General features: G+C 43.2%; 1 protein-coding gene across 1 annotated transcript in view; it reads left to right on the forward strand.

The window, feature by feature from the left end:
* The window catches only part of UPF1 (UPF1 RNA helicase and ATPase), a 3,097,516-nt gene that overhangs the window by 2,601,531 nt on the left and 482,618 nt on the right, over nucleotides 1-13,367 (forward strand). Inside the window, exon 20 of the mRNA XM_044054826.1 lies at nucleotides 1,023-1,184. Within this exon, the coding sequence (XP_043910761.1) occupies nucleotides 1,023-1,184 (162 nt within the window). The remainder of the gene's footprint in view (nucleotides 1-1,022; nucleotides 1,185-13,367) is intronic.

Genomic DNA, 13,367 nt, shown 5'->3' on the forward strand with positions numbered 1-13,367 from the left:
TTGGAATATATGCTGCACAGATTGGATGTACATAGACAGCTGCGATTTTATTTGGACAGAACAAGGGAATGCAGGAAATCAGATCAGCTCTTTGTTTCCTTTGCGGATAATAAGAAAGGGATGGCAGTAACAAAATGCACATTATCCAAATGGCTTTCAGACTGCATAAATTTTGTCTATTCAGCTTCCAAACTACCACTTCCGTTCAAACCCAAGGCTCATTCTACTAGGGCGGTTTCTACTTCTCTAGCCCATGCCGCTCGTCTACCATTGGATACTATTTGTGCGGCGGCGACGTGGGCAAAGCCTCGTACGTTTATTACTCACTACAAAGTAGATAGGACCTCCAAGGACAGGGCTTCCTTTGGTTCTACTGTTCTCAGGAACGTTCTTCCTTAAGCCACCCAGGGTAACGGAGCTAGGGACGCTACCCGTGTGTAAGAACAAACAGCGAGATCGAACAATTTCACATAAAGAAGTTATGTTCTTACCATAATGTTCCATGTGAATTGTTCATCTCGCCTTTGTTCTTACATTCCCTCCCTCCTTCCCCCGCCGCGTTCTGGAAGAACGGGTACGACTAGTGTCTGGTTGGTCTTCGCTGGGTTATCTAACACTACCTGTTTATCAGTAGGTGACACATTGGGTGTACACCTGTCTGTATTTAGTTTATATGGTTCAGGTTCAGGTGTATGGTTGCGTGAGCATTGGACACAGTGGTTGGTAGTGCGTTCTGGTTTCTTGCAAACTAGATCTGAGGGATAACAGCGGAGGATCATGGGATATGGACTGTGCCTCGAGCTTCTCTGAGATGCAGAACTTATGATGCGGCTGACTCGGAGCCGAGGATCGGCTCCGAACCCTTGTGTAAGAACAAAGGCGAGATGAACCATTCACATGGAACGTTATGGTAAGAACATAACTTCTTTTTCCTCCTGTTTGTCATCCTAAAGTAGAATATTTGTGTCATGCAACAAGTCATTTGGACTGAAACTTGTGCTTTTATGCCATTTTTTTATTAGGCCGACCATCCAACATGTACTTTCAGACTCATGATCAGATTGGCATGATTGGAACTGGGCCCAGTCATGTAGCTGCCATGAACATTCCTATTCCCTTCAACCTAGTAATGCCACCAATGCCACCTCCAGGATATTTTGGACAAGCCAATGGACCAGCAGCAGGCAAGTAAATTCTGTTTAAAAGTGTGCCTAATTTAGGGGAGAAATCGAATGCATTCAGCTAAAATATGCTTACTGATTTAGCAAATATTAATATCCTTATGCATCTCTTTTTTGTTATATTTCTTAATCAGGAGGCTACAGCCATTGTTGCTTTCAAAATATGCAGTTGCTGAAGTGATATTTCAAAAAAATGCTCATCTCGCTAAGGTTACTGAACACTGTTTGCTGTACTTGCAGTGCTTTCTCTATTTCAGGCTGTTTAAGTCTAACTTTGTACCAGCCAACCCACTTTCATCATTCCCTACAAGAATGTCTGAAATGATCATTATTCGGACAATTGCTGCAGTAGCCTTAGCTGTACAAGTTATATCCCGCTAAGGGTATAACAACTGTCCAGCTTCCGAAGCTTGAAGGGCACATTCCACGCTCACAAACTGCTAGTTTGCTCAAGCTGAACTGAAGAAAATATCTTCTAGAAGTCAAGCCATTAAGAACTTTTTCCTGGTACTGAAGAGTGCTCCTCTAGCAGGTTTTCAGGGATCTGCACCCTGCTAATGGTTTCCATTGCTGGGCAGACAAGTTCTCTGTATAGAAAAACTTCCATTTTTAATTTTGTGACTAAAAACTGGACTTTTTCTGTAAAATGAAATCTAATATTGTCCTTTTTGTTCTGAACCTGGGATCCGACTGCCGCAGTTCCAAGACTTTGGATCCCAATCTTGAGCTCCTCAATCTTCCCATAATGCACTACAGTGTACCTAACTCCTTAGATCTCATTTGCCGCTGTTTGGTAAGATGGAAGATTTCGAATCTCGAGCTGTGAGAACTTTTCTTTTTTTAAAATTTGTATAGATTTAGCAAATTTGTCTTGCCTAGGTCCTGTGATCTGTTCTCCTTTCCTCCGTTGGTAGCCGCTTGTGGTCCTTTGCAGACCTTTGATGTCCTTCAAGGATGCATCTGCAGTCTTCACAAATGGGTTGTCCTGTCGTCAGGCAGCCCTTCGGTCGGCCGGATTCCAAAGTCTTTCTTGTTTGTGTTTTCTTGTCATTCAGAAACTCATGCTATGCTGACCTCTGCTGATGGCAGTGTTAGGTTTTCTCACTATATTATGATGCGGGGTGTGTTGCAGACCTGCATCTCAGCTGTTCCTCATAAAATTTGTGGCTTCTGGTTCTTTGTGGCAATCTGTGAGGATTGGATTCACTATATAGTAAGTATTTAAGTTTCAGACTTCATATCTTTCAGAATATGAATGGTGGGGTCCTCTACAGAAGACCGACAGCTCACAACACCGACACCAAAAGCCCGACACACGAAATACTGGCAGTGGAGAAAACGGTAAGTCTCCATAGTGCGGAATGGGAATATTTCCATTCCTGCACTGTAGTGCGATCTCGGAGTTGTTATATTAAAGTTAAGGCGGGGTGGGCCCCCCCCCCCTGCTAGCAGAAAAAAGGAAATGTTATTTTCCTTTCTTCTGCAGTAGCGCAGTTGTTAGTATTTCGTGTGTCAGTCTTTTGGTGTCAGCAATGTGGGTGTCTGTGTGAGCTGTCGGTCTTCTGTAGGGGATCCGAATGGTGACACACAACCTTTTATTTTAACAACTTTTTAGGTTTGTTAGAGCAGTGTTTAAAATTTGTTCTTATTTTTGCGGCTTTGCCCTGCCATTTTTGCCTTTCTCCACCTTTCTTGTGCTGAGTGGTTTGGAGGTGTTCTCACAACTACAGCTATTTCACTGAAAGCAACCTATGTTGTGGCTTACAGCTGAAAATACGAAATGAGTTTGAGTATGATAGCAGTGGACTGAATTATTATTTTTGGTTTTGTCTGGATTTTTTGTTCTAAGCCGTGTCGTGGACTGCTGGCGGCTTATGTGGCCCTGAATCTTGAACTTGCTTGACTGATCTAGGATAAACTGGAGTTTGGTCTGTTTTGTTGTCACAGAGGCAGTTGTCTTCTTACACTTTAAAGCCTTTTGCTGATTTCTTTTGGGGTTTAACCCCCTGTAAAAAGAAAGGTTGTGTGTGTCCAATCCGGACTAATTAATATCAAATACTCATGTGCTAAAACAGGACGTCTTCCTCCTCTCTGACTACATCCTAAGTGTATGTCTGTAACCTTGTAGCAATATATTATTTTGTTAGACTGATGGAGTATGAATCCATATATGTTTGTATCATAATACTGCTCTGTTCTTGACAAATGTTTTTACATCTTGTATGTAACATACTACTTGTATGCTGGTCTTGACAAATGTTTTTTTTTTTTACATATTATATGTAACAGTCTTTGTATGCATGTCTGGAGCTTTTCTCCCCGGGCCTCCGCTGAAAGTGGACATGTATCCAGTCGGACTATCCCAGTCAACAAATGTAAAATAAATAAATAAATAAAGGTATGAAACAACTTAAGCTCGGATCCAGTATCTCCAGTCCAAGGTTTGTAGGGCCTCCATCAGATCATAAGTCCTGCTCGGGTCTGACAGGTTCAGTTCCTTGATTTTTCACTTATTTGCCCATTCATCGGATCCTAAGCCTTTAGATCTGACTGTGTCTGTTACTTCGAGACAACCTCTTTGGATGGGGATATATGTGTGCAGACTCCTTCGGATCCTAATTTCCCTTACCATTGGATCCGATCAATCCGACCATGCCTCTACTCCTCCTTCCTCTGATCTTAAGACTGGGATCTGATGGATGCCAGGTGCCCATGGAGAACTGGGAAATTCTTGGATCTATCTGCTTTGGATCCACAGCTACTGGACTGGTTTGGATTTCTTTGGATCCGATGCGCTTCTCTGATCCAACAGCTTCGGTATTTGTTGGTCCTGCACTCTGTTCATTTCCACACCTCTCAGCCATTCAGATCTTCACAGAATGTCGAGATTTTTGAACTTAGTCTGTTCTTCATAAAATGTGTGTTTTTTGGCAAATCGTTGCAATGATCTGATAATTTAAGTCACTAAATATGATATACATTTGACTTCCAGACTCCATATCCTTCAGAAAAATGCAAGCTAGGACAAATCTTTGGGCTTTTGTCCCCCTATTTTGTCAGGCTTTCTCCACAAGCTTTTTGCTGTAAGGGGTTGAAAGGTGTGCTCCTTGCCCCAGCATTACAGGTCTTATCAGTTCCGCTCTATGGTGGGTATGTGGAGGCATTCACTGACGCTGGTTTGCCTGCCCCAGTATTCGGTTATTTCCTTGGAAATCTTTTTTTGGATTCTGTATTTTTGTTCCTTGTACGGCTTCAGTCTGGTTCCCTGGGATTAAGTTGAGTCCGTGGAAACTACTTGGTTTTGGTTAGGACCTCAGTATTCTTGAATCCATTTTTACCCCTACAGTATTGTTTTTTTTTCTTCCTGGTACTAGAGTTCGAGATGGAACCTTGTCCTCCTTCCTAGAGGCATCGGCTCAGCTGAGAGATAGAGATCTTTCTTCCATAGTCGAACACTCTCTTCATTTTAGTGGCAAGGACTTGCCTTATGCTGGGATGGCCGTTATCTCCATTGTTCAGATCGTGTCCACTACTTCCTCCAGAATAATTTTTTTCTGAAGGGAATTTCCCCCTAGGAGTGGGTGTTCCGACTACTCCATGGGGTCTCAGACGAGAGGAGGGTACCCTAACTTTATACTTCAGTGTCTCCTTCGTTTGACCCCCTGTTGAGTGTGGAGTTTCCATTGGACGTGGTGATAGTGCCAGATGTTAAGCCGGAGCTGCTATTCAAAGTTCTTTATCCATCCCTCCAGCAGTAATTCCAGAACTATGGACAAATTTGGATAGTGCAAATTCACCTCTGAGACTTCTTGTGGAGGTTGCCCACTACTGGCTATCTTCTGTGAAGAGCAATTTCAGTACTTTCTCAAACTCTGTATCTCTGCAAGATGTATATAAAATAAAAATTTCCAGGCATCCCCTTGATGCCTTTTGTTTACTAATTCACTCTTGTATCCAACTCGACAGAAACCCTCAGGAGGTCTCTCCTCAACCATTTTTTTTGTCGCCCATTCCCAATGCTTCGTAAAGGCTGCCCTGACTAAACTGTTATCAGATGTCCTTACATGATGCTGTTACTTCGACTAACTCTTACAGGCGGCATTGTTTGAAGTTCCCATTGATGGCTCCTCTTTGTTCAGGGCATAACTGAAGGATGTGCTCCCCTACGGCTTTTAAACAAGAATGCAAGACCATGGCTACTGCCGGAATCAAACTTTCTTCCTCCCTTGATGCATCTTTTCTGAATACGCAGATGTAAGAAAATGTCTCCACAGCCCCTTTTTTGAGATTCCTTGGGATCCACACGGGAACGCTTCTTCCAACGTCAAGCGATGACTTCTTCAAATATTGCTGCCCCCACAGAGGCAGAGGGGGTCTGCAGCACCTGGGCTCCAAGTACTCCTCCTTTGATAGGATCTGTCAGCAGAACAGACCAATACCCAACTATCCACCCCTCTTGAGACGTTTGGAGGTCCTGTTTCCTCCCATTTGGTCACTAATGATGATAATAATTGGGGTACCAAATATAAGAGGGTTCTGCACCCCCCTTTTTCCATTATTCCTCCCATATCAACTAAGAGGTTTCCCGATATTCATCCATTCAGAAAGTGTGTTCATTTTAATGGATTCTAAAACTGCAATTGAGTACTATGATTTCATGTTCATCCTCAACTTGATAAACTTAGGCATAGGATCTTCTGTTTTCTCGTATGTTTTCAGCGAAGCTGCACTTGTTAACCATTCTTTTTCCTCCCCTATTTGGTCCACATTCTTGGACACTCCGCAGCTATGGTGGGGAGTGCATGTGAAGTGAAAGATGACCCAACCACATGGTCCCCCTCATGGAGACCAAAAATTTCTCATCATCCAAACACAAGTGGTTCTTCTATGCTACTAGGCTTTCAGGAAGTCCTCCTTGTACGCCTCACCATTGATTTCCAAGGTATCTGCATAAAGCCAGTTGTGCGAGGACCTCTGTTATTTCATTGCCCTGTTCTGGCATTGTCAGGTAGGGTTCTTCTCTCTCCCTCCCTTCTGGTTTCATATGAAACATCCTCCAGGGATTCAGGAGTTTAAACTGGATCTCCTATCTCCCTCAGTGAAGATCAAGCATCTCTTTTCCATACCTTCTAGCTAACCGCATGGTTTCTCCAATTTCAGTCTTAGTACTATGGTCCAGTCTAGCTTCCCCTGTTCTTGAGGTTTTTTCTTGGCATCCCAGAAGATGATTTCCAAAAAAAAAAAAAGCCTACAGAAGGAATTGGAAGCATTACCCATATGGACTTCCACTCAGAAAATTGGCCCTTTCTCAGCTACTTCTACCATCTTTCCCTTTCCTGCCAACCTTTTTAAGGATAAGGCAAGTTTTTTTTCTATTATTCAACTTCCATTAGCAATTATATCAATTTCTTTACTCTGGAAACAAATTCCTTTCCTTGACTTCCAAATTACCAAAAGCTTTCCTGAGAGGACTTGCTGCTTAGACCTCTCATGAAAAACTCTGAGCCCTAAGGAACTTCCGCATAATCTTGTTCATACTGGCCTCTGTCACACCCCTAGAAGACTTGGATGAAGCTGAGTAAGCTGGTCTGGAAGATTTAGAAGGTATCTGTAGGATCTTAGCGGAGGAAGCTGGTGAAACTGGTTTCAATGTATGTTCTAGTATGGCTCCTACTGGCTGGATCCAGTAATCTAGAATCAGACATAGAGGGTACTGGCAAAGGTGAAGTCCTTATGACTATGGTTCGTTTCAGAGACTGGCACAGAAACACTTGAACCAGCGAGCAGTTTTCATATGAAATTTATTTCATACAAAACCTTTTTCTAGGTAGCAGTTACATTGGCAAATGAATTTCAGAGCTTCAGGCCATATTTGACAAGCCTCATTGCATCATTTACCATAAAAGTATGGTATTACTCTGGACTAGTCCTTTTATAACCAAAGTAGCCACAGAGTCTAACGTTAATCATCCATACAGTAGTTTGTTGTAGTCCCCGTTTTTTCTTTTTGTGGCTAACATATGATGCACCTGCTTTATGTTATATGTAATTATATTTATTCTTCATGGGTCCAAACAACACAGTCTTGACCAGAGGTTCATTTCTTTTCCCTTCCGAACTATTGAGATTATTGACCGTATTTTTGCTGTTTTATTCTTACAATGGTTTGGAATTGCTTCATTATCCTACAGACATTCTACCAGATTTATACCTATCGCATCTACCTTTCTCCCAAAGCTTCTGTCAGTGTTGTTGGTGTTGTAGTCACTTGGTCTAAGATTCCTGCCTTTGTGGCACATTACAAGTTTAGCATTGTCTACTGAAACAGAACTTCATTTTGTTTGACAGTGCTCCAGCATATCCTTCTTTGAGGGCCTCCCAATTGTTACATTGCTGGGGATTCTGACACATCATTGAGGAAGAATGAAAAGGACAACATCAGATTAAGAAGTTATGCACTCTAACATTCCGTCTGTTTTGTCCATTTTAATTCTTCCTCACCTTCTCTCCCAGCCATCCCCTGGCCTTTATTCGTAGAGGAATATTAGATGATAGGAATTTTCCTGTTCCCAATTTGAACCTTAATATTGTATGTGGTGGTGTCCTGTCTTGCCTTCATTCTTACCAGGATGGGTTTGGACCCGATCCTCTGATCCAACTTGGCCTTGTATGCAAGCTCGAGGTCTTCCACTAGCTTGTGGCTAAACCCTATCACAGCATATACACTAGGATAGCTCCCCAGATCTCGTTTGCTGCTAAACAAGATCAGGTGCTTTCTACTAGCTCTAGCTAAGCATGATCCTTTATTGTTCTCGCTATTATTGAAAATTATTCCAAATTATTCTTTATTATTGCCTTACATAATTAGTTTGTTTCCACTTTTTCTGCTGATTTTTTTAATGCTGTTGGTCGTCATTTTCTATTGGGCCTTATTTTCCCTATCCCAGCTTCTTCTATCCAACACCTTTACTAGCCCATTTTAGTTAGAGGGCTCTTCTTACCTTTGTTTTTTTCTCTAAAATTGTTACTTCATTTAAGTTAGAGAACTGCTTTAACCTTGGCCCATTTAACATACAGGGCTTCCCCTTCTTTCACTCTTCCCGGCATAGCCCGTTTAAGTTAGAGGGCTGTGCCCTCCCCTTTTTTCTTCTCTCTTACAATTATCATTGATTAACTACTTTTGTGGTTGCTGCTGTTTAAAAAAAATGTTCTAGCTTATTTTGTGCCCTATTCTTTGTTCAGAATGTCCTCTAAAGATTTGAAACCCTCTGGTTTCAAAAAATGTGAGAAATGTGGACAAAAATTGTCCCCTAACTGATAGACGCACTATTTGTGTATATTGCCTAGTCCACCTCCAGGAGTCTTGTTCAGTTTGTCATTCCTTCAGTCGCAGTGCTCTTCTGGAGAGGAAAAACAAATTACTTCTTAAGAGGTCTTTAAAAAAAAAAAACCTTCTCTGAAGCAATACAAGATGGTCCGGGTTCATCTAAGTCTCCTCCTCCTAGATCTGACAAACCTGGGAAGAGATCCTCCTCTTCCAGTGGTCCATTGGAGGTTTCCAAAAAGATTACAAAAATTTCCACACTGGATCCGAAGGCTGTCTGATTTGAGAAATCTACTGCTCTGACACCAGCAGTCTCTGTGCCGGCAGAGTTTGAGTTGTGGAGCCGGTCCCCTGTATTTGAGCCATTCTCCCCCTACTCTTAGATCTCCTAATCTCCAGCCCCGTCCACTCGATGTTCCAGAAGCTTATCTGATAATGTCGTGGATCAAGTGGTACAGAAGCTATTAAGGACACTGGTGCTGGCCAAGCTGTTATCTGATCCAACCTAGAGGGCTTCAGATCCGACCACATCCTCCCCTTCTACTTCGATTCCTCCTCCACTCAGAACTCTGAGCCGGAATGTCCCGAGCTGATACTGTTGGAACCCTCAGAACCAAGACCTATTATGAGATCTTCGGATCCAATCATTGCTCCAGTGACCTTGGCTCCATTGGTGCTCGAGGATTCTAGGAGCCAACACTCTCCGGTTGGGTCTGGGGAGGCGAGTCAAATCAGACAGTTGTCTGATCCGAACTTGCCTCTCGGGCCATCGGCTCGGGTGAGCTCGGCTCCTACCTCAGCCTCTGAGCTGTCTTCCTTAGTTCTGGGGATTCTCTCGGGTTCTTTGGATCCAGGGATTTCTCTGATCAGGGCCAGGGAATTTTTGAGGTGATGAAAGTGCTGTCTCCACAGGCAGTTACGCAGTCATCTCTAGAAGTTCTTCCTCCAAAGGCACTGGCGTCTGCCTCCGTACCCTTGCATCCACAGGGACGCGGAGATCCTAGGCTTCAGGATGCCCCACAGGGTTCCCCCCACTCTTCTGAAACCTGTTCAGAGTACCCCACTAAAGAGGTCCCTAGGAAGAGGCTGTGTAAGGGGAAGCATTTAGACTTCCCAGAGGAGTCTGTCAATTTGGATATGAACCACGATGAAGCCAAATGGTCCCCACGGTCACCTCCTGATGTCTGCTTTGGAGACATCTTAGAAATGCTTAGAGGGGCGGCTCTAAGTCCGCCAACCCTTTATCAGAGAAGTCCTTGTACCTGAAAGGCTTTAAATCTCACCCTTCTTCAACTTGGGTGTCTCTGCCTTTCGACGAACTTCTGTATTTGGTTTCCCAAAAGGCATGGGATTCTCCAGATTCAGTGGAACCTGTTCCTTTGAGGCCAAATAAGTTGATCACCTCCCCCTCAGACAAAAACTTAACTAAGGGAGTCCCAGTAGATGCTATGGTGGTGGCGGCAGCCACCAAGAAGGAACATTCAGAGACGTCATCTTCTGTTCATCTACCGAACAAGGAGTCTCGCACGATGGACAAATATGGAAAGCGCATTTTTTCTTCAGCAACTTTTGCTCTTAGATCGCTGAACTACCTGACCCACTTTACTAGATTACAGAGAGATCTTCTAAAAGAGTTAGGAGATGCTATTTGTGGTTCAGCAGCTGAAGGGGTGTCAGAGAATGTTTCCTCTCAGCTCTCTACCTTAAATTCAGTGGTCAACTCCTCCTTGAGACTGATTTCTTATGCAGCAGATGGAACGAGTAGAGCAGTGGGTTCAGGAATTTCCCTAAGGAGACATTCTTGGATGCACTTGTGTGACTTTGTGGAACCCTTTAAATCTTCTTTTGTGAATGCCCCCGTTTGATGGCTCGTCTCTGTTCGGGCCCAAAGTCAAGGAAACACTAACCAGGTGTGAAGAAGAAGGGAAGACTCTCTCTGCCATAGGAGTCTGTTTTTCCCTACCTACCAAACCATATCCCAAAGGTCAGAAAGGAAGTGGAAAAATTTGGTTTTGAAAATCCCAGAGAGCTTTCCAGGGCATGCGTGGTGAATCTTCCCCTTGGGGCAGGGGGGGGGGTAGTAATGGAAGATGGGCCAAAAGCTCCAAATAAAAGTTTATTGTACAGCTCTGCAGCTCAAAATACTCTTAACCAGCTCACAAGATAAAAACCGAAGCAATTCCTCTGTAGATCAAAAACACATTAATCTAAAGCGCTTTCACCCGGGCTCTCCCAGGGTTTGTCAAAATAAATTGTGTACATCTCTTCTTCCTTTTATATATCAGTAATTAGATATAAATGCACTTTGATTAATCATATAATTACATAATTGGCAAATACCAATCTATCTTTGCTAACTAAAAACTAACCTCATAAAATACAGAATTTATACAACTTTAATTTAAAATATATGCCATACTATTAAACATTGAACCACACGCTATATTCTATAAAAAACATTCATATAGTTTAAAATAGACTTAAATAACTAGTTGGACTTCAATTTACATCTTAAATAAAAAGAAATTCTGTTTTTTTTTTTTTTATCTACAGAGGAATTGCTTCGGTTTTTATCTTGTGAGCTGATTAAGAGTATTTTGAGCTGCAGAGCTGTACAATAAACTTTTATTTGGAGCTTTTGGTCCATTTCTAAGTCCTTTTTTACCTGGTTGGTAAGACTGTTTCGTGTCGGTGGTCGCTTTATTAGTAATGGAAGATGCCAACCATGCGACAGAGGGGGTCTGCAGAATCAGGGCGTCAGAGAACGTTTCTGTGGTAAGCCTTTTCAGCGCTCCTGAGTGGAGACCCACCTGTCCATCTCTGGAGGCAGTCAGGGGAGGTCGCTTATCTTTGTACCCAGAAACCTGGCTACGAATAACAAAAGACAAGTAGGTACAAAGCGTCCTATCCAGAGGTTACTCCATACCCTTTTCCTTCCCCATCCCAAACATAAATATCCCAGACGTTCCACCCACTCAAAGGGATTAGACAACGTTAGAAATTTAAAAGTTACTATACAAAAGAGTCATTCAAACAGTCCCTGCAGACCAGATAGGATCCGGAACTTACCCAAGATTCTTTTTAGTTCCAAAGAAGACTGGAGACTAGTTCTGGATCTCAGCAACCTAAGCATACCAGTAAGAAAGTACAAGTTCCGGATGGTAACGCTGCAGTCAGTACTCCCTTTTCTGGGACAAGACGATTGGATGTGTTCGCTGGACCGCTAGGATGAGTATTACAACATGAAAATGGACAGGCAATCCAGGAGGCACCTGCACTTTTGGCTGAGCAGCCAGTCACTCTCAATTTCCAGCTCTGCCTTTGACCTCACAACAGCCCCCAGAGTGTTCACCAAATGTATGGCAGTAGTCGTGACACACTTAAGGTGTCTAGTATTCCAGGTGTTTCCATATTTAGACTGGTTCCTAACTGCGACCACCGAGCATCTACTAATAAAAGCGAGAAACACCACCTTGCAGCACCTGGGAGTTGCAATAAAGTATGAGAAGTCTGCCTTCTCAGCATGTCGTTTGTATAGGAGCAGAATTGGATACAACAAGGATGATGGCAAAACTTACTCCAGAAAGAGTACAAGTTCTACTATGTCAGGTTTTATATCTTCTTACAAAGAAAAAAGCACAAGCAACAACAGTCCTAAAAGTCTTGCGGACAATGGCAGCAGCAGTGACTTTGATCCCATTAAGCATGCCTGCACATGAGAATTCTCCAGTTGCTACTGTTTACTTAATAGTCTATTCAGGAACTGCCTATGTCCCACAAAATATTGATAATGGGATCTTGCAGAAAAAAAGACCTTCATTGGTGGCTTTACTCCACTCATGTGATGCTAGGGCAACCATTTGTACTTTGCCAACCATTAGCCACAGTGATCACAGACACCTCTCAGACGGGGGGGCGGGGGGTTATTATCTGGGAAAGAGAGTCCAAGGCACTTGGCAGGATCACAAGGCCCATTTGCACATCAGTGTCCTAGAGCTGAGCAGTGCTACTGGCATTGCAAACATTCCTGGACTCTATTCCGCTGGGAACTATTGCAGTACAGGCAGACAACATGTCAGTTGTATGGTATATAAACAAACAAGGATGAACCATGTCTTGCCCCCTTTGTCGAGAGGCCCTGAGAATATGGGAGTGGGCGACCTCCTCCCAATGATTTCTGATAGCAACGCATATCCCGGGGAAGTCCAACATGATAGCAGGGAGACTCAGCAGAGCAATTCTGATGCCTCACGAGTGACCTCTAAAAGAGGAAGTAGCGGAAAAGATTTTCTGCAAATAGGGCCAGCCTTGCGACCTTTTTGCGACTCCCATAAATGCCAAATGCAGCAGCTACTTTGCCCTTATTCCCCCCTGGGGAAGTCGCCAAGTGATGCACTTGTCCACGATTGGCCCTCAGGTTTCTTTTATGCCTTTCCTCCCTTCCCATTAATACCCAAAGTTCTGCAGAAAGCCAATTGCTTGGGAAAGGACTTAATACTCATCGCCCCATATTGGCCTTGTCAAATATGGTTCCCCTTCCTGTGGTCTCATCTTCAGGAGGAGCCTTGGATTCTGGACCGTTCCAGACCACCTGAGTCATGCATCAGGGACGCTCCATCCTTCCCTTCAAACTCTCAAATTGACAACTTGGCTGCTCCGATTCCAACTATAGCCAGGTTTCCTAACCTCTTCATCAATTAAACACATCCTAATATCTCCTTGTAAGGCTTCAACGAGAAAGATATATTAGAAGTAAATGGAAAAGATTCTCATTATGGGCTTCTCATAATCATATTGACCCATTTTCTGCCTCAGTCAATTCCATGCTAGAATTTTCATCAAAACTTTTCAATGAAGGCACA

This window comes from Protopterus annectens, chromosome 13.part0 (assembly GCF_019279795.1).
Source record: "Protopterus annectens isolate FY-2018-M chromosome 13.part0, PAN1.0, whole genome shotgun sequence".
NCBI classification, from domain to species: domain Eukaryota; kingdom Metazoa; phylum Chordata; order Ceratodontiformes; family Protopteridae; genus Protopterus; species Protopterus annectens.